Genomic DNA, 23923 nt, shown 5'->3' on the forward strand with positions numbered 1-23923 from the left:
ATAATCCCTAATTCTAATACCTAGTACTTAGTGCCTTTCTTCTGAAGAGCATAAATTGCAATGGAAATAGCATCTCATTAATCCTCCCCGCATCCCTGTGAGGAAGTTGAGTGGCAAGTATTACCTCCTAGACTAATCCCCATGCCTGCAAGTGGGACATGGGATCTCACTGCTCACTAGCACAGATGCCTGCTGCCGAATGAGCTGGCAGGGACAACCAATGTTTGTGTGATAGGAGAAAGCTCTCCTCCTCGTTCAAGAGAGAAGTGGTTCCATGCAGCCTGTCACAAAGGAGCCATTCAAGCTCTGTGTAGCTTGGTGACAAAAGGAGATAAAGCATCACTCTCACGCTAGTGATGGACTCATAAGTAATGCCTGCATTTAAACTCCTAATAAAGCTCAATTATTAGACTGTGCTGCCCCCTGAGAACAATCTCATTATTGAGACTTCTCTCTCTCTCTTTCTCTCTCCCACCCATCTGGCCGGCTTTTTGAAGACATAAGAGTGACTTCCTGACCTGAGGAAACTGGTATCTGCTGCACAAGAAAAAGTGCAGAAAGACATAAGATCACAGAATGATGTTGAAAACACAAGTTCAGGATATCATATACCTGGCTAAAATTACTTGTACCCAAGAATCTAGGATGTAGCAGTCAAAATGAGTATACCAACAACATCAGCATTCACAAGGAAGTCCAGCCATTCCAGATGATGCTGAGGGAGACCATGGCCAGATCCTACCTCATGATCTAGAGACTGATTTTATCCATTACTCTAACTCCAGGGAGAGATTTCTCGTGGGGGAAACTAGGAAGCTTGTTCTGAGGAACTGGAGCCAGCCTCCTACCAAGCAGGCTGTTTCCAGTTGGAGAGTCACTGCAGGAGTGGCCATGCAGGAAGACAGTGAGAAAAGTTAGTTAGTAACTGAATATATTACTCCAGGCTTCTCTTGGAATATTCATGGCAATAAATATGTGTCCATCTTCAATTTAAGAAAAGAGAGTTTCAGCTGATACCTTCTAAATGGGCCCAGAATGTGATTTTAGGGGCAGAATAATTCCGTGAAATCATCCTGGGATTAAGATAAATGAAGAAGGTTACCCTTACTTTTGGGTAGATAAGCAGCAAGGGACTGAGACAGGCCCCGGGTGTGTGTGCTGTGGAGACAATGAGGTGTGGCTTGTGGGATCCAGCTTAGGGACACCCTGCTGCTGTGGGTGAAATAGGAATCTCTTATTCTCCTCTTTTCCTCTCCCTCCCTGTGGGGAGCCAGTTCTTTCTGTTCTTTGCTGCTTCACCAACCCTGGAGGGGCGAATGCTGAAGTAAACCCTAGCTCCAGGGCTTTGGGAGGCTAAGAGACTTCCCGATATTCCCCCTGAAAAGGACATCTGTGTGGAAGCGTCCCAGACCCTCCCAAACAACCAATCCACAACAGTATCCTTTTCAATCATCAGTTCTTTGCCAGGCGGAAGCAAATTATCCTGGGGAAGCTGACCACATTCTCTGAAGCTGAATTGTGGACACTCTGACATGTGGCTTGCATTATTCTGAAAATGCTTGAGTGTAGTAAATACCCCAATTCCACCATCAGGAAATAAATCCCTCGGAGTCTGGTAATTCCAATAACTTACTCTGTGATTCACTTCCCCCTTTCATATGTCAGTTTATCAGATTTCCTTTAATTCTGCAACACCTTCCCCTCAACCTTATCTTTCAGTAAATCACTCTTAGCATTTTCTCCCATCTTCTGCAGATCTGAAGTGAATTGGAAAGCAGAAGCAATTTTTTGTTTTAGTCTTAATGATTTTCAAAGCGTGGTCCAAAAACCACCAGTAGCAAAATCACTTGGGATGTTGCTAAATATGCGGGTTCTTCGGTCCACATTCCAGATTTATTTAGAATCTCTGAGGTAGGGCTAGGGAAGACATATTTTATTAAAAAAAAAACTCTATTTTTGATTCTTAAGAGATCTACTGATTTAGGCAAGACTTTATGAGGCCGAGGAAAGAGGATATTTTTCTCTTCCAGCTTTGTATTACTGGGAAAGCTATTCATATATTGCTGACTTGGATCATTGCTTAATTGCCTATATAAGTTTGCCCTATAGACCTAGTTGAAAAGTAATAATTCAGTTAGCTTCCCTAACCTGTTTTCTAATTCCTGTATCCTATTATTGGCTCTTGGTGTAAACTGAATCATGTTTCCCGAAATTCATATGTTGAAGCCTTAACATCCAATGTGATTGTACTTGAAGATTACCTTTAGGAGGTAATTAAGGTTAAATGAGGTCATCAGGTGGGGCAGTGTCCTTATAAGAAGAGAAAGAGACACCAGAAATCTCTGTCTCTCTGCACACAGAGGAAGGGCCATGTGAGGACACAGAGAAGGCTGCTCTCTATAAGCCAGGAAGAGGCATCAACAGAAACCAACCCTGCTGGCAACTTGACCTTGGACTTCCAGCCTCGCAGAACTGTGAGGAAACAAATTCCCGTTATTTAAGCCATCCAGGCTGTGTTATTCTACTTATGGCAGCTCAAGCAGACTAACACAGCTTTCCTTTAACTGTCCAGCCAACAGGAACACAGGGCAGAAAGAGACCAATGAATCTCACACTCACTTTTGGGAACTGATGCTCAAGAAGGAGCTTTCTATAGTCAAACTTGCATAAATACCTTGGGAAAGGGTTTTCCTAATTTTGCCGCACAAAGGCTATACTTTGTTACAGCCTGCCATCTACATTCTGTATGGAGAATTTGGGATACGGAGAGGTAGGCTCCTTATCTACTCCTCTTGTCCTCAAGGGCTGTACATATGTAGTAAATGTTAATGGATAACAATGTTCCAGTGGAGGAAGGGCAACTAGGAGGAATAATAACAGATATAGCTAATGGAGAGAAGTGATTCGCATCAGCTTTGGTGGCAGACTAATTAGTGTCTATAAAGCCATAGACATGAATTTCTTTGTGCTTTCACAAATTTTAAATGTTTTTTATGCTCTGAGACACTATAGTTTCCTTGCCATAAAAAAATGTGAAGCATTTTCCAGACACATCTTTCTGAGTTGAGAATTATTCTTTCTAGGTCAGAGAGACCGTCGTTTTCTGGAACTTGGGCTCTCAGTTTGACTCGGCTGATGGAAGGCTGGAGGGGCTCCTTTCTGTACAGGGGGTGCCCCTTCCTTGGAAGACAGTTTACTTAAACTACTTGCTGCTGGTTTAGTGTGCTGCTTTCTAAGTCTGGAGAAATCACAAACCTTGAATTTCTTTGAGTGAATTAGAGTGATGTTTACATATTTCAGTTTAGCTTTGCCTGCTTTCTCTCTTTCCAAATTTTGTGGGGGTTTTTTTTTTTTTTTTTTGTTTTTTGTTTTAGATTTTATTTATTTATTCATGAGAGACACACACAGAGAGAGAGAAAGGCAGAGACACAGGCAGAGGGAGAAGCAGGCTCCATGCATGGAGCCTGACATGGGACTCTATCTCGGGTATCCAAGATCATGCCCGGAGCTGAAGGTGGCGCTAAACTGCTGAGCCACCTGGGCTGCCCTCTTTCTGAACTTTGAATATAAGAATGTCTGAGTGATAGCTGAAGTTTGTTAGCTTCTAGGGATACTGAAGTGACTGCCTAGAATTAGTACCTTCTTTATGTAAGACTTCCACATAGGGAAGAAGATGCCTGCCTTTTAAACTACGCAAATGACTAATTTAGAGAGGTTACCTGCTTTTTGGGATCTGTTGCTGGTGCATACTAGAAATTATAAAGTTATCATATACTTTTGATAATACTTTGTCTCCTTGAGTATCTAGATAAAGAAATCCACATTAAAATTCTACCACTTTGCACTCTGATGGTGGCCTGGAGCCTTCTTTGTGATATAATAGAGATGTAAACCTTAACGGAAAGCAAAAATTTATTTGGTTGTTCAAAGAGATTCATAATCAAAATACAAATTGTCCATCCAGAAGCATAAATAGCCATGACCGAAAATCCTGGGCTGTATTGTTTCTTGCTGATCCCCATAAGGAACACTTTTGCATCCCTTTCCAATTGAGAGCATCTGTTTTGCAGTTTGTTTTCTTTTTACATATTTCTTCTGCAGTGGCTCTTATGGGTTATCATTGTCTTGGCAACCAAAAAAATTCACCTCATTCTATTGTCTTGGCAACCAAAGAATTTCACCTCATTTCCCTAAAGTAATTATTGTATAAACATAGTTTGAATAAAAATGTCCTATGTAGCTCTAAGAAAATTTAAATAAATTAAGTAATGGATTTTTTTTTTGATTAAAAATTTTGCTAAAGTGAGTCCAAACTATTAGTTGAGAAATATAATGCCTAAGTCAACGTAAAGCCAGAATAATCACATGGAGAAGAAAACAACAAAACTGACCACAGATATTTTCTTCTGTCACACCCAGCACTGGTATTTTTAGTAATAGGCATGTGTGTCATACAAAAGTATCTTGAGAGTTTCTCACTGTATATCTGCATGCATTTTCTTTTCATCTTTGTCAGCTACAGCAACCAATTCCTGCAAAAGATGGGCCCTGGCTGTGCTCTAGGAGCCACAGGAAACACTACTAAAAATCCTTTAAAGACTCATAACTCAATAAGAAAAAGACAAATAACCCAACTAAGAAATGGCCAAAGGATCTGAATCGATATTTTTCAAAACAAAACAAATAACCAATAAGCACGGGAAAAGATGCTCAATGTTGTTAATCATTAGGGAAATCAAACCACAATGAGCTAGCACTTCACAGCCATAATGATGACTGTGGTCAGAAAGATGGACAGTGAGAGTTGATGAGGATGTGGAGAAAGTGAAACCTTCATACACTGCTGGTGAGAATGCAAAGTGGTGCAGCTGCTTTGGAAAACAATCTGACAGTTCCTCAAAAAAGTGAAACATTTGTTCATTGTTCACTGAATATCATATGACCCAGCAATTCCACTCCCAGGTATATCCCCCAAAGAAATATAAACACAAGTCCAACACAAACCTATATATAAATTGCTTATAGCAGCATTATCCATAACAGCAAAAAAGTGGAAATAACTCAAATGTCCATCAATTGATGGATAAAGAAAATGCAGCATATCTATACAATGGAAAACTCTCCGGCCATGAAAAGGAATGAAGTACTATTACATGCTTCAACATAGATGAACTTTGAAAACATCATGCTACATGAAAGGAGTCAGAAAAAACACCACATATTATGTGATTCCTTTTATCTGAAGTGTCCAGAACAATAATACTATGAGTCTCTCGAGACAGCCCTCAGTGGGACTGAGGGGATGATGGAGGAAGATGGGAGCTGATTGCTACCAGATTACAGGGTCTTTGGGGGGGGGGGTAAAATAAAATTATTCTAAAATTAATTGTGCTGATGGCTGCACAACTCTGAATATACTAAAGTTACTGGATTTTACACTTTAAAAGGAATTGTATATTATGTAAACTATATGCCAATAAAGCCATTTAATGTGAATCCACCATGATTTTTTTCTAATTTTTCCAATTGCTGACATAGATAGATCAAGAGGATGGAACAGACTCCAAGGCTGGCCTAAGCTCTGTTGTTCCTTCAAAGGTGTAAAAAATAGACACTTTCAGCAGAAACATTATCACTAGCAGAGCAGCACTTGAGATTTATGCTATGATAATCCAGCTCTAGAAAGAACATCTTGTATGGAATCAAGGATCCTAATAAATGAACAGAAAAGCAAATTAGATATAAATAGAAGTATCCTTATAAAAATAAACTCTGTCCATTATAAAGTATTCATAGCTAGGCACTACATTAAGTGTTGTATATACATTCTTCAAACATTCAGAACTGCCCAAATGAAGTGGGTATTAATTACTATGTACACCTTATTGATAAGCAGGCTGAAATAAGTTAAGTAAGTCACTCAAAGAAAGTCTGCTTGTAAATCTTCGAGGTGGGATTTGACCCACCTCTGTGTGACTTTTAGGTCTTAATTACTACACTATGGAACTATTTAGATATTTGCATTGTAACACGGCCATTTTATTTGTACATCCTCTTATGCCATATTCTTTCTCTTATCCATATATGTATGTTTCCAAGCTTTACTTTGTGGTTCCTACCTACAAATGTCATTTTGGAGTGAACACTTGTGAAAACCTTAAAACAGGGAGATTACAGGGATTGCCACTGACAGTAGAGGTACAGTTGTCATAGTAACCAATCCACCCAATTGGTCTTTGCTATAAGGCACATACTCCAGCCTCTATATAATACACCAATATTGTCTGGGATCCTTCAGAGTTATCAGTGAACTCCCGTTTAATGCATATGAGGTTCTAGATCCTAGTGTGCATATTAAAGCATTAAAGTTTTTCCTTCAAAGTTTCCCTCTCTGCCTCACAGATTTTCATTCTCTCCTCTAATCTTTTCCATTTGCCCAGGATGTTCTGGTGTGATTGGTTTTAAGGGGGGCTAAAAATCAGAGCCAGGCAGTGGTCTGCTGCTCTGTTGTAAGTGGGATTTACAAATGTCATTATTTTCTTTTGGGGGAAAAATTGACCCTCCCAACCCAATAATTCCTCACTCAGTGCCAGACTGTGATTTGTTGACTGTCCTGCTCCCATTCCCACATACAAGATAGACCTGCAGGTGCTAAAAACACATGTCAGAAATCATTGCACAGAAAACTTCAAGCTGGCACCGAGCTAAATGTACTTTGTCAGTGGATACACACACAGACACGTACACACATCCATCGATCCACAATTTTTCTTTCTTTCTTTCTTTCTTTCTTTCTTTCTTTCTTTTTTCTTTCTATCCACAATTTTCTACAATGCCTCTCCATTTGCAAAAACTGTCTCTTCTCTAACATTGGTGCTGTCTCTCTTCCTCCTCCTCTCCATTTCACTGGCCTCGCCTGTCTTCAGAGGCACCTGAAGGCACATAAGGCAGGGAAGTGAAACCGACTGTAATTCTTCAGTTCACTTCTCTGCAGCCTCCAGTGAGCCAGTCTCCATACGGTGGCCCAGCTGAGCTCTGAGGAAGTTCAGAGTCCCTGTGCAGGTGCAATTTACCCACCCGCTCACAGGCGCACCGGGAGCCCAGGACCCGACATATGCATGTGAGGGGCTTGGGGATGGCAGAAAACGAAGCCTCAAAGCTTGAGTTTAGGAGATTAATAAGAAGAGGGAATGCTCCTCTATCAATGGAAGAAATGGAAGGCTTTTACGTCTAAGAAGGCCATCGTTTTCCCTTTGAGGAATTATATATAAATTACTGTGAACACTCAGAAAGTCTAATTTTCCCACTTCCTTCTGATGCCCTTGTGTTCACTTTTGGGTTCCTTCAACTTCATTACTCTGGTCTTAAAAGTCTCTGACTAATTCGGGGCTCTAGTGAAATCAAGGATATAATCGAGAGGTTTCTTGACGCGCAAAAATGTATTCAGTTAAATTTTGTCTACTGTATCTTTTAAAATTAATAAGTTGATTTTAAACAGCATTTTCTGTTTACATGGTTTTTTCATGGTTTCAGCATATCATTACCAAAATCCTGGCAAGTAGAACTATAATTACTAACCCATTTTACCGACGTGGGGCTCAGCTAAAGTGCAGCTAGGACATCTATTTAGATTGATGATTTCAAAGGCAGCGTTTCCACCATATTATTGCTGATTTTATCAGTTCAAATTTTTTTTTAAAATGCCGATTTTTCCACCATGGAATTCAGCCAAGTAGTGGATAGTTCTTAGCAGAGTCTACAACTTCCTGTATGATTTGGACAACCCTTCTTGCATAAGCACCTAGCCACACACACTTTCTGTCAGTTCCTGGAAGGTACCAAACTTTTCTCTGCCTGGTGCTTATGTGCATTCTCTTCTCCCAGCTTGTGTTTTCCCTGGGTGCACACCTTGCCCTCCTCCAGACCCATTACTCTGGATATCTCATCTCTTAAGGCTCATCTTAAACCTCCTGGTCTCTCCAGTGAGGTTGCGGGCCTCTGTTATATGTTATCCCATGTCTACATATGTAGATATGTTACCCCTACATATGCAGATATGTTATCCCTACATATATCTATCCCTATCCTATAATATATATGTTATCCCTAATCTACAGCACGTATTACCGGTCTGATTAATTTGGGTAATTCTTTTTTTTCCCCTTACACTGGTAACTGCACAAAGTCAGCACTGTTAACTGCACAAAGTCTGTCTTGTTTAACTCTGAATCTCAGAATCTAGCTCAGAGCTTGGTGGATGATGTGTTTACATTCAATGCAAACTTGGGGGCTAGTTTTCACAGCAGAACTTCTTGTTAGCAGTAAATTGCAACACATCATCCCAAGTTCCCACTGTGGGGGTGGTGTGGTCATAGGCATGGGTTTAGAAAAACTATCCAGGGCCGTGAAGGTCCTCCTGTATCTCAGGTCTGCTGCCAGTTCCAATTACACTGAAAATTAAGATGATTTTGCAAGGAATGCCCCTATAGTTTCATATCCTCCTATTGGAATAACAGACTGTCCCCTTTGAACTCTGACACTTCTGAAATTACCACATTATCTAAAAGAAGGAAACAGAGTTTTTAGTGAAACATCTTGATTAACTCAGATTGCAGATATATAATTACTGAACTGAATTGAATTATGGGAGTGAAGATAACCATGATTGACCTTTCTCTGTTCCTTGGGGAAACATTTTTTTTGTGTGTGTGTGTCTTTTAAGAACTGACTTTTCTCTTTTCAATGTAAGACCATCAATGATCTTGTAAACTATATTAGTTGGGTATGTAGTGACTTAAATGCTCCTAAATTTGTACTTCGTTGTCCAACAAATATTTAACAACTACTCTCCAGGCTCTAGAATTTCCTTGCCCATCTTCTTGTACTGCTAAGTCCTCTTTTTCTTTCTTTTTCAGATGGTTTATCTTTTAATAATTTCTTCGATTTCCCATATTTCCTTGTATTTCCCTTACTGCTTCTTTTTCTTCTTTTTTCACTTCCCTATGATTTATTTTCTCTCTTTGCATCATAAACATTCATTATTTTCATTTCCCCAGGATTGTAGGCTTTCTCTAGTACCTTTCTGCTTTAATTCTTTTTTTTTTTTATTCTCTCCCGCCCCCCCGCCCCCGCCCCAGGCCTGGAGCTGCCCGCCTGCGGGCCCCAGGCCTTTCTGCTTTAATTCTAATGTTGCAAACAGTTCTAACCCTATTTTCATTAATATTATTTGTGACTAGATAGGCCGTTTTAATATTCACAGTGAAACAGACATATTCACTGTTTCATCTATGTTATAACTGAGAGTCCTTCCTCTGGTTAACTCATTCTTCTGCCAATATAATAATAGTGTTGTGTTGTTGTTGTTTTTAAAGAAATCATCATGCATCATGAATTATCTTGGAAGTTAATGGAAAGGACATAACAATGAATATATTTTCTAAGTGAATGACAGAAGGTATAAACATTTATGGTATAAAAATTGTTAAAATGATTTTCTTGAAACAAGATATAAACCCAATAAATTTCCAATTAGAGTAATCTTATTTTGTGTTATTAGAGTATACTGACCTTTTTATAATTCTGGCTTCCACCTGTTGTATTTATCACCTGTAAGTATCACCAACATGAATAACTTTCTATTGTCCTCACGGAAACAAAGCTGATACCCCTCTAATACTCTAGTGCACAGAAATCTAGGGAAAAAAAATCTCTTGGTTCAATTCAAGCTCCTAGGCTTTGTTTTGTGTTTTGTTTTATTTTCACAATTATTTTTCATAGTTAAATTGAATGTTCTCATTTTTATTGATTTATTTAAAATATATTGGCTCATTGTATTTTTAGTAAGTTAATTTCTGAGTGAAAAATCTTAGCAACCCTATTACATGGCCCCCTAATCTCAGAACTAATAATTAAATATGGTAGACCAATGGAAAATAATTTTGGTTTTCCAAAGTATTTATCTCACTCCTTTTAATTGTTTGGGTCATTTGAAGAAGCATGAGAAGTTGTAACTTTTAATCTCTTCAGTGATGTAGTAAAACAAAGATATGGAAGGTATATTAGAGTTCTTTTTCTGTATAAGCCATATATATATATATATATATACATAATGTACACTCACTACAAGGGAGTATTCTTCAGATGATGATGACTGACTCCCAATTCAATCCTATACAGATAATTAGACAAATTATTCATCTTCTCTGAGTCTCAATTTTCTAATATTTAAAAAGATGAGAAGAATGTTACAAGGAGTAGAAAATGTAAGCAAGTAATATGGCAAACTCATGGTAGGTACTCAACAGTGAAAGTTACTATTGCACCTGGTCGACAAAATTGTGTGTGTGTTGATCATCTTTCAAATAACTTCCATTTTTATTTCAACATTGGCTTTGTCAATTCGCACTTAACTGACTAACCTAAGTGTCCACCTCAATTATACTTAAGAACAATATCAATTCAAATTGAACTCACATTTGTAGATCAAGGTCAGGCACTTGATCTACTGAGGGAGATAGACACATAAACCAAGCCTACAACAGTAGGAGTGTCCTCCAGAGGTTACTCATTTTGGAGAAGGCAGGGGGAAATTATAGATGTACTCAATCTAGCTAATTCCCTTGGAAGTCAGGAGTCCTGACAACACATACCTTTTGATCAAAGCAGCTGGAGTTATAGAATGGTATTTAGAAAAATAATTGTTCATATGTTCACTTATGTGCTTTGATTAGTCTGCTGGATATGTGCATGTCAATCTTAGCAATGTGTTAAATGTACCTGACTAATGTCCTGCTGGAAATCATTAAAATATCATATAAATGATATTTAAACCTCTTCTGAATAATGACCAATTTCTGTTAGTTGGTTCTCTATATAGTATGCTTGAAAAAATTGAGCAACTCATTCATTTTTTAAATTAATTAGTCTTTACTTTCCGAGATTGCTACTTAAATTCTTAAGCCTTATTATGGAAAGTTGAAATTCTAATTTGGCATCAGTAGAATTATTGAGACTTGTATTCTTTCCAAGCAGAGGGAGAATGATCAATGAGATTATTTCCACTAGAATGAGGACAAAATTTTGCATCCATTTTGTTGATTAATATATCCCAAGTGCCTAGGACAGGGGTTAGCAAACTATGACTCACAGAACAAATCCAGCCTGCCTCCTGTTTATATATATGCCCCGACCAATGGATTTTACAGTTTTAAATGGTGGGGAAAAAACAAAAAGAAGAAGAATATTTCATAACATGTGAATATTATACAAAATTTCAGTGCCCAATAAGTGATGTTCTATTATAACACAGCCATGCCCATTCATTTACATATTGTGTGGGGCTGTTTTTGTGCTACAAGGGAAGAATGGAGTAGTTTTAACAAAGATTGTGTGGCTCCCAAAGCCAAAAATAATTGGTATTTGGTCTTTTACAGAAAAAAAAAAATTCTAACCCCAGGCTTAGAACAATACTTTTCCTTAACTTCTTTTCAGGTCAGATACATTATTATTTAACCCTTACAAGTTTTCCAAAAGGAAAGTCTTAAGTCTATATATAACTCTAGGGCCAATCACTGCCTCATATCCTAGAATGGAAAGGTTCCTTGCATGAAAAAGAACACTGTGGATGAGAACACAGACTCAAAAGCCACACTGCCAGGTCCAGACTTTGGTTCTACCACTTACCAGCCATGCAACAATGGGCAAAATACTTAACTTCTCTGTGTATCAGTTTTTCCATCTATAGAATGAGGCTAATGGTGGTACTCATACCTTAGTGCTGTTTTGAGCATTAAATAAGTTAATGTTTGTAAAATGCTTAGAACATCTTCTGATATTAAGTAGTTGTAAATAAAGTGATATATTTTTTTACTGTATTTTACTGTATTTTTAAGTTAAGAAGATAGAGAATCTTGGAAATTGGCTAATGAGTGAACCGCACCATTTTCATAAATATGGAAAAAAATACAAGATATGAATTAAAAATGTGAACATGTCCACTTTTGTCAGTAAATCCTCTGAGTCAATACAACACATTAATATCTACTCTAATTGCTTTTTGATTGTAGGATATAACTATTTGATTCCCATACCTGTGATATAATTTTGTAATCAATGGTCCTGTTTCACATAATAAACAAATTGTATTCTGAATGGTTGAGTAACTTCTGATACAAAAATCTAACTACCTAACAACTTCTAATCTGAGGGTATCAAATTGATATAAAGGGAAGTAACAATTTAGAGAATACATGGATACGAGATTGGTTTGCTTTGCTAAGGTTGTTATTCAGGCTTTAGAAAGAGAACTGAAAGAAAATATAGTCCTACATTTAAGGAAATAGTTTTTAAGCACTAAAACCAGGAAACAAAACTATGTTAGGAAATCTAATGGCTTTTTAATCATTACAAGTCATTTTAGCCAATAGATAATTGTGCTCCTTCAAGTTTAAGTAGATTTTTAAATTAATTTATATGAAATCTTTAAATAGACTTTTTTAGAGAGTGAACTCTTTATAAGGTGGCCCTCTGTCTTCTGTGAAATAGAATCTCTGGAAAACTACACTTCAGTACAGGACTGTACTTGGGACTGTGGTAGCTGGTGGTTAAATGTTTTAAAAAACATGATTATTTTCTTTACAGGTGTTTTCCTGTGGAAGGGTCAATGGACTTTTTATGTGCAATAGTACTGTAGATTGGGGAACATATTGGTGAAGCGCAACACTGAAGCTTTCTTATTTTATAATCTTAATTCTTTCAACTTTCAGTTAGCATTTATTTAACTGTTGCATTGTGTGAGATGCAATGAAAATGTAAAAAAGAAGTTCCTGAATCCAGTCCAAATTGACTTATTTGAATGACTACTAAATTATGCTCTAAAATTTAAAAAATACAAATGAAAAAAAAAAACTTTGGGGGTTACTTAAGCTAAACTTAGACTGTATGTTGTCTGATATTTACCTTCTAATGTACTATAAACATTGCATGTTATGTCACTTATTAAATTAAATTTCATACTTTGGAAGCCTTTATAAAGGTCTTTTCTAGAAACTTTTTCCAGAACTTATTTCTTGTTTATATTTCTTGCAATAAAACAAAGAGAATAAGAAATAAGACTTTGAATGTCTTAATTTTTGTCTTCTCAAGTCCTTTTCTCTTAAATTAGTTATGCATATATTTGAATATAATAAATCCTTTATTTTTAATTTATTATTCTTTTTAAAATTTATTATTCTATGCTTAATTTGCTAAAATAAAACATGAATCTGAACATAAATGGCATACTCAGAAAGACTAAGCCACTAGAGCAAAAATTAAATATGAATTTGGGTATTTAGAAAGTCTTCAGGCTTGGGTTGCTTTATTTTTCTAGATGTAATAAAAATTCAAAATTACTTAATAGTCTTTAAAAATATTTAAAATATTGTTATTATATTAATGGCCTTACTTTCTATAGATAACGTGATTCTTAAGCAAGTAGATTCTTTTTGAAGTGATTCTAGTTCCTCATATTTTGTATTTTTTCCAACAGATTAGTCAATTTTAATTTTTCAACTCCTTGTCTAAATTTGAGGAATTCTTTCATAGACTTTAAAAACTATAGGTGGATAAAAAGTAATAAATATAATGCATCCCCACTCAATTGTCTTCAATAAAAGTGATGCATTTGCAAAAGCAATTGTTTAACACATTTATCCTTCTGTTAAACTACATGTAAATCTGAGAGAACATTTTTATATTACGCTGATGCTATAATAAATGGGCCAGTATAATACTATTGGTTACAACTTACAGCATTTGTCTACATTAAAGTTAAGATCTTGATGGTTTGTCTTACATCTTTTTTGCAAATTAAAATTAGAATAATGTAATTAGTCCCCCCAAATTAAAACGCTACCATTATCAATAATGGAACCAAATCTGAATTATAGTACTTTGAGACCAACAACAGGTTCACATGAACTGTTTTCTTCTCTGTATCTTCTGCTTTTAAAGGAAAATACAGTTTTCTTCCTGCCGCAGAAGTATCAGATTCTTGCAGCATCCATGACACTTGTAAGCATTTAGTGGTCAGACACCACTACATATCCTTCAAATGATATGGCCCAGTGAAGCTGGAAGGTGTCGTCACGGAGCCAGGCAGCCTGGTATCTCAGCCATCCACCAGGACAGAACCAGCAGGCCCCAGCTGGTATGCTGAATCCAGACTAAGGTGGAAAATGGACTTTGCATTTTGAGAGTCAACTGTCCTAACACTGAGCCCTAGAACATACTTATTAGATAAAAGTGCATTGAGGGCTTCAGAAATTCTTTACAAGGTCCAATTTGTAATGTTCAATATCCCGAAATCACTCTTAAAACAAGTTAAGCCTTAATCTCATTATCCCTCTGGGTTTCTGAGTTTATACTAGATTTTACATGTTTTTCAGAATATGAATAAATGGATGTTCAAGACTATAGCTGTGTTGTTTGAATTCTTGAATCTGTATAATATATACTAAATGAAGCATACTTTGTAGGTCATTTAAAAGTGATACAAGTTAGGATAACAGAATATTAATCACCAGTGCCCATTAGTGGGCTGACATTTGCCCATCACACTAAGTTTTAATCTTTAGACAAATGAAAAGCTCTGACAAAATAAAAGTACATTCCATGTTCTTATTCATAGCTGGACTTCTGGGCTCACTATTCAAGCACACAAGGGTTTGGATTTTTTTTTTTTTAAGGGTTTGGATTCTTGCTTGTGCTATTGTCCTAATATCCATTTTTGACACAATTCATTAATTCATCTCTCACAAATATTAGAAAAGCAACTTAGAAGGTGGCTAAGTCCCAGATTTCCCATACCTCAGTGGGCCTCACCTGAATACCAGTGCTGTAGAGAATATTTTCCTGTTCTTAAAACATCTCTAGTTGGGTCTAGTAGAAACATCACGACTAAATATTTAATTCCATAAAGCTGCACAAAATGCATCCCCCTGCCCACCTTTAGATATCCTTCTGAATGGGAAAATACCATGATGGATTCTTAAACCATGTAACACTTTGGTGGATTAGGCTGGGGTGGGCAGCCTGGCATCTGAAATCATGATAGTTTTATCATGAGAAACTGAGAAGACACTGCTTCTCTTTTTTGAAAAAAAAAAAAAAAAGAAAAAAGAAAAAAAGAAACGCTCTGCTAGGACTCATTAAAAGGGGTCTTAACATTGGAACCAATAAAACATGAGTGTCAATTCCTACGGCTAAAAACAAATCTCAGCAACATTTTCAAAAGGCATCATTTCTCTCTCCCCTTCGACATGAAACCTTATTTGCAGCACACAGAGACACATTCCAAAGAGCAACAACAAGTCCCCAACTTCTTTGTGACTTCAGAGCAGGCACAAGGACCTAACTGGAGCCAGATGACTTCCCTCCTCCCAATTTTCAGCCCTGCTCTCTGTGCTCCTGGTACAGATGGAAGCTACTAGGCGTGATTCCCTCTGACACCCTGAAACCTCCTGCTTTGCTCTCCTTTAAAAGTGCAAAAGAAAGGCTTCCCACAAAAGATAGAAAAGTTTGCCTGGGTATGTGATGCCAGAATTTCCAATAGTGACCCTAAGAGACAAAAACCTTTGGGAGCTCTAACTTCCAGAGGGAGCAGACCCCAGTCACTAAAACGACGACGACAACAACAACAACAACAACAAAAAACCCCTCGAGTGTCTGACGGAAAGAATGAAAGCTCTCTTCATGGAGCATCGCCAGGGCGCTCCTGCTCGCCCAAGGCAGGAAAGAGGTGGAGCGGGGTGGGGACTTGTCACTGCAGAATCCTTTTCCTTAAGCGAGTTCATTTTGAGATTTGGAGGGAGGACTGGTTAGAGAGGGTTCCAGAGCTGCTCCGAACTGCCCTGGCCTTTGGCCCCACCTGCCTGTCAATTTCAGCCCACAAGTCCCACATTTCTTGCCCTGGGGACGGTGAGAACGTGGGCTCTCTAGCGCTCGGGGATGCAGTTAGGCCACTTCCCCGATGACCTTTCAGGGACTCCGCAATCAACTTTCCCCACACAGTCTGAATTGTTTGTTTGCGTGTGTTTTCAGCCTGCCAGAGCCTCCCGCGCAGCCCACCCCTCTCCCCCCTCCTCTCTGCCCCCTCCCCTCCCTCCGGCCTTTCCAGCTTCCACCCCCCCCCACCCCCGCCCTCCTCTTTGTTGTCTCCTACCTGCTGGCCAGGCTCTGCCTGCAGTGCTGCCTGAAGGGCATCAGGTGGTAGTTCATGGCGTCCAGCAGCAGCTTCTGGCAGACCGGGTCGGTGCGCATGAAATCCACTGACTGGACCCGCTCCACCAGCTCCGGGGCCGGGATGAGCGCGAAACGGAGGCGCTTCATGAGGTCGGGCGCGTACTGCATGCGGGTCTCGCGGTCGTGCTCCAGCCACAGCACGGACATCTGGAAGAGCGCCAGCTCCGACTCCACGGGGGGCGGCAGCGAGTCCAGCAGGGCGCGCATCTCCTCGAAGTTGAGCAGCAGCACATCCTCCACCAGGTACTTGTTGGCCAGCTTCTTGGTCTCCTCCAGGCCGTGCAGCGCGGCGATCTTGCACACCTGCTTGTAGTTCTGTACCGAGATCTGGTCGTTGAGGAACTGCACGCAGAGCTTGGTGACCTGGGGGATGTGCAAGATCTTGCTGACCGACAGCACCTCCTCCACCGTGTCCAGGGAGAGGGTCACGTTGGCCGTGTAGAGGTACTCGAGCACCAGGCGCAGCCCGATGGACGAGCAGCCCTGCAGCACCAGGTTGTTGATGGCCCGCGGACTGGTCAGCAGCTTGTCGTCGGGGGAGGAGGAAGGAGTCCCGGGCTCCTCCTGCGGCGGTGGCTGCTGCTGCTGTGGCGGCTGCTGCTGCGGCGGCTGCTGCTGCTGGTCCTTGGGGGCCCCCAGGCCGTCCTGGCCGCCGACCCCTCCCCCGAGAGGGGGGTGGCTGGAGAAGAGCGATCGGAAGTACTGCGAGCAGGAGGCCAGCACGGCCTTGTGGCAGTGGAACTGCTGGCCCTGGGCCGTCAGGGTCACGTCGCAAAACAGCTGCTTCCTCCACAGCAGGTTGAGGCCGTGCAGCAGGTTGTCGCTGTGGCTGGGGTCGAAGGTGGAGGTCCTGTCCCCGGATCTGGACATGGCGAGCTGACTCGGCGCACCTGGCTTTAAACCCTCCTCCAACCTGGCAGACAGGGGTGGGGGATGGGAGGGAGGGGAGCGGGGTAGTGGAGGTGGTGGGGTGTGGTCGGGGTGGGGAAGGGTGTGGAGGGGAGGGGAGGGCGAAGAACAACAGTCAGTGCCCCGCTCGGCTCCCGCCCGGCGCGCCCCAGGACCCCGACCCCAGGAGTACGGTCTGCAGGCGCTGAGTCCGTGAGCGCCACCACAAGGGCCCTGCCTGGGGTCGGGGCGCCGGCTCAGCTCCCTGCTACTCCTCTCGCCACCGCCCACACACTTCGTCCCTCACTTTCCTAAAACCACCCCGGCTCGGCTCTTGGCAGCGACAGTGGTGGCAGCAGCGACGGCAAAGTGGCGGCGGAGGCCGAGACACCTCGTGGGCTTGTGTCCATGCCGGGCCCGAGGAAGGGAAAGGCCGGGGAGTGGGGAGCCGGGGGCCCGGGAGAGCGCAGAGGCGGCCGTCGGCGGAGGGTCCAGGTCAACTTGTGCCTGCAGCTTTGCTTTTCGCAGTTGGTCCAGTTTGGAGGGGGGTGGGGTGGGGTGGGGTGGGGTGGGCAGGGGACCCGACAAGCGTGCGGGTGGGCGATTCTCAGCCCTCCGAAAGCCGGGAACCCCTTCGATTATCCGCGCTGCCCCGAGAAACTCCTAGGCTCATGGTCCGAGGGCGCAGATAAAGCCCTTTCTTCTCCCGGGAAAGTGCAGCGGAGCGCGGTGAGGACCAGCTCCGAGGACTCGGCAGAGGCGGGAGCTGTCCTTATCAATTCTAGCTCGTTTCTCTCACCCCGGCCCTGCCTGCTTCCCTGCTTCGCAAACTGTTGGCTTCCCCGTCACCGCTCAGTTTGGCTCATTTTCCAGAGACGCCTTGAAACCTGGCAGGAGAAGCCTTCCTGCCCCCCCCCGCCCCCGCCCCCGCCCCCACCCCCACCCGGGGCCCCCTCTCTCCCGTCCCCCGCCCCCCCGCATTTCAAAGCGCGGGAGTTCAGACGTGTATCTCCCCTTCCCTCCCGGGGCGACCCCGGGGAGGACGGGGACGGAGGAAGTGGGGGGTACTGGGGTGGATTTAGAGCAGGAACCGGGAGGCCCCGGAGGGATTCACGTGAAAGGTTGTGTCTCCCAGGCACCAGGAACAGTGGCTTTAACTCCAGTAACTGTAAGAAGTTCAAGTTAACTGGCAGGTGTTGGGGGAGGGGTGGGGGCCGTCCAATGGGGGGGTGGGTTCCGTGCGGGGTCTCCGCATCCCACCCAGCGTCGCCGCGCGAAGCCTCAGCTGCCTTCCGAGCCCCTCGGTACAACCCCCAGCGGCCCCCCACTCGGGCACCCCCACTCTCCTGGCCCTGGAACTACTTCTGTTAAAAAAAAAAAAAAAAAAAAAAAAGTCTGAACCGCCCGCATCTAGGCGGAGGACGGCAGGTTGGGGGAGGCGAGGCGAAATCGATACGCCAGGTCCTTAACCTGTAATTGCACCTTCCAGGGCCGAGCGGAAAGGGACCCTCTGCCCACATCCCGCCCGCGCGCCCGCCCGCCCGCCCGGAGGGCCGCCGCCGCCGCCCGGCTCCGAGGATCCCGCCGGACCTGCCCCTTCCACTGCGGCTCACTCTGCCCTGCCTGGCGCCGGTCCTGGATCGCCGGCTTCCTATTTATACCGTACTGGGCTCCTCTCGACTCACTTTACCATCCCGTTTCAGGTGGACCCTAACCTCCCTGGAGCTCCCTCCCCCGGCAGGACCCCCTCCCCCAGCGGCCCCCAAAGCTCTGCCTTTCCTGAAACATCTCCCAGAGTCTCTCCCTTTAAGTGGACCCGGTCATACCTCTCTCTCTTGCTCTCCCCGCTTCGTTGTCTCGCTCCCCCCCCCATCTTTTCCTGTTCCCCTTCCTTCTTGTTCTCCTCCTTTGCCTTTCCCCCTCATCTGCTTATTTCTTGCAATAGGAGTTTTATTCTTTATGAGCGTTTGCCACACAACTGCCCCCCCCCGAAAGACTCCCTCCCTGTCCCTTCCCCCGCCAACAACCCAAAAGACAGAACAAAATACACACAAGGCAGACACAAGGCCAGAAACTTACCTGCTTTCAACCAGCTGCAAAGTCAAGGCTCACTTAAGCTCCCCCCCAAAAATCAATTGTCCTTCCTTTTTAAAGGTTTGCTCTCTCCTTGGGAGGGGGAAAACACCTTCTGGTTCCCAACTCCAGGCAGTCACTCTTTACAATTTATTTTGTCGTACATCATTTGATCACCATGAATTAGCAACAGCAAGAAAATGTAGGAGAGGGAGAAAAGAGAGAAAGAGAGAGGGAGAGAGAGGGAGAGAGAGGGAGAGAGAGAGAGGGAGCAGAGCTTTCTGCAAGAGAAGAAGAAGAAAAAATGTACGTGTGACAAATTATGCTACCAAGAAACAACACATCATTATCCTTGGGCCTGGGGCTCAGTGAGTCGTAACGAGAGTAATAGGAAATCCACGGTTGGGGAGAGAAACGGTCGTGCTTGGCCAGTAGAGAGAGACCATACAGGGGGATGGATGCTGGAGAGACTCGCAAAATTATGGCTCAAGGCTATTGTAAAAATTGTCGAGCGTAAATGACTGCGATTTCAAACATCTTTGGAAGAAAGAAGGGGAAAAAGCGAGCCCCCCCTCCCTCCCTCTCCCTCTCTCTCCCTCTCTCTTCTCTCTCTCTATAAAGAACCGTCAAGTTTTAGTGCGCATTGCTAATTAGTCAATTTCTCTCTGCCTTCACAGGCTGGCGACTTCGCTGCTGAGCTGAAACTGCTAATTTCTGTGACCAGCTTTTTTCTTAGCTGTGATCTGGATGAATGAGTAGCTGTCTCACAGAGATGACAAAAATAAACTCTAATCCCCCCCAAAATTTCCACTACATCTTTCTCATGCATAGATTTATGATCTTCAAGCGCTCTGTGCAATATGCAAACTTTTTTTTGTGTCTGTATATATGCTGTTGTTTCCAGATTTCACTACACTGGTATGCTGCTTGCCCCCCCCCCCCACCATGAAATGCAGAAAACGTCTGATCTCAAAGTATGCCAAGATGCCACTTTCTAGTGTCTCGGTATCTGGGGTTTGAGTCTAATTTGGAAGACACTAGTCCTTGCCTAAAAGGTGAGTGGCTGAGTGTACAAACTGGGGGTGGGGGAATTAGAGCTGGTAGATGGAAAAGAAGACAGCCCTTCGCTTTTTATTTGTTTCCCTGCACTATACAAGCTTTATGATCTTGTTGGAAAACATATTTTCTCTATCATTTTGTCTGGTTAAACAACCATCTCTGAACTTCTGTGTCAGCTCCTCAACAGATAAGAGTTCAGAAGTCATATTTTGTTTTTAATTGAAAGATTATCATATTGTCAGATTTGTCTTTCAATTAAGAGTCTTTGAATTGCAGGAGCTAGAATCAAGTGCTGGGAAACCCAGCTGCAATTTCACAGATGTAACCTTTAAACTTTAGACCTCATCTGATACATAAGGATGACCACATAAAGCTCACATTTTGGCCCTGCTTCACATGCAAAATGAACCCCAAAATGATTCTGGAATTTTCACTGTACCAGAGATTCATGTGCATTTTGGTAGAGGACATGTTCTCTAGACTTATCTCATGATATATTGTGCCCTTACATTTATAGCCCTGCATTTTGGTTGTCAATGGGGGTTGGAGGTGTCCCAGAAAGGAAGAAAAAAAAAAAAAAAAAGCAAAAAAAAAAAAAAAAAGGCATGCCCTTGAATAGAACGGGCATGAAAGAAAGCTGGACATGAGTTAAACTGAGTTTTCTTTGCTATCAAATATATGAATATGATTCATTCTAATTTATATATGCTCTGATTAGTAAACTTATTAAAATACACATCAGGGCACCACTGAAAAAGGCTGTCTTCCCACTTTCCCTTTTGATTTGTGAGATATGGAAAGACACCTGCTTAAGAGAGGGGGGAAAACTGAAAATTCTTTGGTTTAGAAATAGGGAATTCCCCATTTAGAATAATAAACATTAACATGCATGTGGGATATTTGCTCTTAAATAAATGAAGAAGGATCAAACTGAAGCATTTACTCCTCACAACGGTCCTTCTCTATCAAGGTCCTAGGTTATCTGAGAGTAAGATACTTTATTCAGATCTTATTGAGATGCTGTATTTCAGCTTTCATATTTATAATAAAAAGCTCAAATATACGGTAAAATAATAGAAAAGGATTTTTTTTTGTTTTTGTTTAGAGCAAGGAAAAGAAAGAGAACAGATTCTTCAAATCTTCTGGCCCTACTATTTGTTTTGAATGTTCCCTTTTTTGAATTTCCCTTAGTTAGGTCTTAAACAGGAAGATTGTGTAATTGTGATACAGTGTCTTTTGGGGGGTTCTGTGCATTAGCAATTAAAGCTATCATGTCTGTGCAGGATCACCAAATTCTCATACATTGAAAGTATAATTTGTATAGTCTGCTTTTGATGTTCAGCTCTTATGAGCTTCCAATGAAGTATTTGGAAATAAATCCAAACATGAGTAAGAGTATCGATCACTTAAACTATTGCCATCTTTCCATGTTCTCATAAAGGAAGTAAGACATGTTTTGAGATCTCAAAATATCTTGATTTTGAATTTCTATTTCTTTTTTTTTTTACTAATAGGATGTATTGATTGCTAATTATGATGACATGGATCTTTGTTTCTCCCAAACAATGTGAAAGACACATTTCAAAAATTTTAACAATCTATAATTTTGATGCTTATTTAACAAGTAGAGTGGAAGGGGAAGAGAAGGGCTGTGGTCTTGCAATTCTAAAAGAGCTGTTGAAATGAAGTGGCTAGGCTGCTTTCTTCTGGGTTTTAAAGTACACTATTTGAGAATGTTTAAGATTTCAGAGAAAAAATTACAATTATGGTTGTTTCATAAGCAATTAAAAATAATATTGATGATAAAACATCCCTTCATAATCTATGTGTGCACTGGCATATATATCATGTAAGTCTCACACCTCCAATATCTTGCACTGGCTTTGACTGAAATTATTGCAGAACTCACAAATGATATGACACTATTTACAATAAATCCCGTTATGAAAGATTCAATTTGCAGCAATCAGATGCTAGCTACTAAGCGATTGTAAGTATTTGAATTTTATCCTACTTCACTGTTCAACGTACAGAAATTGCATCTGTGTGTTTGATCTGTCCTGCTGAGCACTATCAGCAGCTTGCATCTCTGCCACTATTGTTTTTAAAATGGCAGGAAGGACGTGACTAGTCAAGAGTACTCAGCAGGATGGATTTCACATGGCATAGGAGCCCGAATTGTCTTATAAAAAAAACTAAATATGATCATGTAGTCATCTAATTCAAGCAGTCTTCATACTTCGACAGAATTATCAAAATTATTCATCAGTGAATCTGCATTTAAACTATGTACAGTGGAGAGATTCTGGAACTGCCACTACCGAGCAATCTACTGGAGCTGCCACTAACTCTGAGCAGTCTGGTCAGCCTTCCGGGTGGCAGGGACCCAGGCGAATCAGTGGCTCTGGTTGCTTAGGACCATCTCGCTGGACTGGATGAACTTAAGATTATCTTGAGAACAGTTCCAGAAGTGTTTTGCTGCTTCACATGAAGGGGCAGCCACATTGAAACTTCATTTTCCTCATTCTCCACTTTTCTGCTTCAGATTTATGAGTTACCACCAAATTGTATAAACATCAAAGACTGGCTTTGCCTGTATTTCTTTTGGTTACTAAATACTACTTCCTGTGGCCTGACCTTTATGATTGCCACCATTGTAAGATGGATAAAGGGAGAAATTATTCCATTTTACAGTAAAATTGAGCAAAAAAAGGACCTCCTAGGTCCCCAAAGCCAGGGAGTGGCAAAACCCAGACAAAAATCATAGGCCTCTATTTTAGATCTTGGGTAGACATGGCCAGAAATATCACAAAACCACTAGCATCATGAAGCTTATGGAAGAGCAAAAAATCGGAAATAACAGTAAAAGATAAGAAATGGTACAACTGGATAGTATTTAGTCAAAGCCAATGGTTTACTATTGCTCTGGGGCCAAGTCCAACTCCTTGGCCAGTATTCCAGGTTCCTAGGTTCCTGTGGTAGCTCTTCTGGTAAGTCTGTTTTTAGCTGCTTTTTGAATACCTCCCACTTTCATACCACATGTTTAGGCTGTATCCTTATGAGAGGCCTGGGTTCTCTACATAGAGAAATCCCACCTATTTCTCAGATCAAACTCAGATTTCTTTCCACTTTGAAACTCTTCCTGGCAACTTTGAACAGAGTAGTCATAGCTAATTTTTACGGAACTCCTTGCTTATTTGGTGGACACTAGCCTGAATCCTTTAGATGTTTTATTTTCTTAATTCTTTTGCCAATCCCATGAGACGGCATGGTAGATTGTGAAAAAGGCACCAACTCTCTATCCTTCCTGGTATAAATATCCCATTATAAAGTGGCTTTGCTCTTCTTCCCATCAAGAATGAAGTCTATTTCCCCACCCCCTGAATGTGAGCTGGCCTTGTCGCTTGTTTGATCAATAGAATGTGCCAGAAGTCACTTTGTGCCAATTCCAAGTCTGAGCCTTAAAAGGCCTTGTATGCTTCAACTTCCCCTGTTTGAATCCTGCCAGCTGCCATTTGAAAAAGTCTAGGTTAGCCTGGTGGCAGATGAGATACTACATGGTCTCAGCTGACCTAGGATGTATGAATGAGCCCAGCTAAGACAGAAGAACCAACATAGCTCA

General features: G+C 41.6%; 2 protein-coding genes across 4 annotated transcripts in view; one reads left to right on the top strand and one right to left on the bottom strand.

The window, feature by feature from the left end:
* Positions 1 to 23923, bottom strand: part of KLHL14 (kelch like family member 14) — a 123198-nt gene that overhangs the window by 81587 nt on the left and 17688 nt on the right. The window contains exons 1-2 of one of the 2 annotated variants that reach the window (XM_041758692.1): positions 19249 to 20001; positions 16202 to 17194 (exon numbers count right to left, since the gene is read on the bottom strand). In XM_041758692.1, the coding sequence (XP_041614626.1) occupies positions 16202 to 17151 (950 nt within the window). In that variant the 5' untranslated portion in view covers positions 17152 to 17194; positions 19249 to 20001. Of the gene's footprint in view, positions 1 to 16201; positions 17195 to 19248; positions 20002 to 23923 lie in introns of those variants that run through there. The other variant, XM_041758605.1, reaches the window with a different exon arrangement.
* LOC121493128 lies at positions 17148 to 20133 on the top strand. 2 transcript variants are annotated; one of them, XM_041758865.1, is made up of 3 exons: positions 17148 to 17664; positions 18659 to 18872; positions 19920 to 20033. In XM_041758865.1, the coding sequence occupies exons 1-3, from the start codon at positions 17578 to 17580 to the stop codon at positions 19937 to 19939; spliced, it is 321 nt and encodes a 106-aa protein (XP_041614799.1). In that variant the 5' UTR covers positions 17148 to 17577; the 3' UTR covers positions 19940 to 20033. The 2 variants fall into 2 exon arrangements, 1 of the variants encoding a protein (XP_041614799.1); XR_005988384.1 differs by having other exon boundaries at positions 17150 to 18872; positions 19920 to 20133.

The sequence above is a fragment of the Vulpes lagopus genome, chromosome 1 (genome assembly GCF_018345385.1).
Source record: "Vulpes lagopus strain Blue_001 chromosome 1, ASM1834538v1, whole genome shotgun sequence".
In the NCBI taxonomy this organism is placed as follows: Eukaryota; Metazoa; Chordata; class Mammalia; order Carnivora; family Canidae; genus Vulpes; species Vulpes lagopus.

Bases quoted from the DNA above. Each gene is read 5' to 3' on its own strand.
- LOC121493128 (XM_041758865.1), top strand. From the start codon at position 17,578: ATGCCGGGCCCGAGGAAGGGAAAGGCCGGGGAGTGGGGAGCCGGGGGC. The intron at 17,665-18,658 runs GTCAACTTGTGC...TGCACCTTCCAG, and splicing joins GCCGTCGGCGGAGGGTCCAG to GGCCGAGCGGAAAGGGACCC. The intron at 18,873-19,919 runs GTGGACCCTAAC...CTGCCTTCACAG, and splicing joins ACTTTACCATCCCGTTTCAG to GCTGGCGACTTCGCTGCTGA.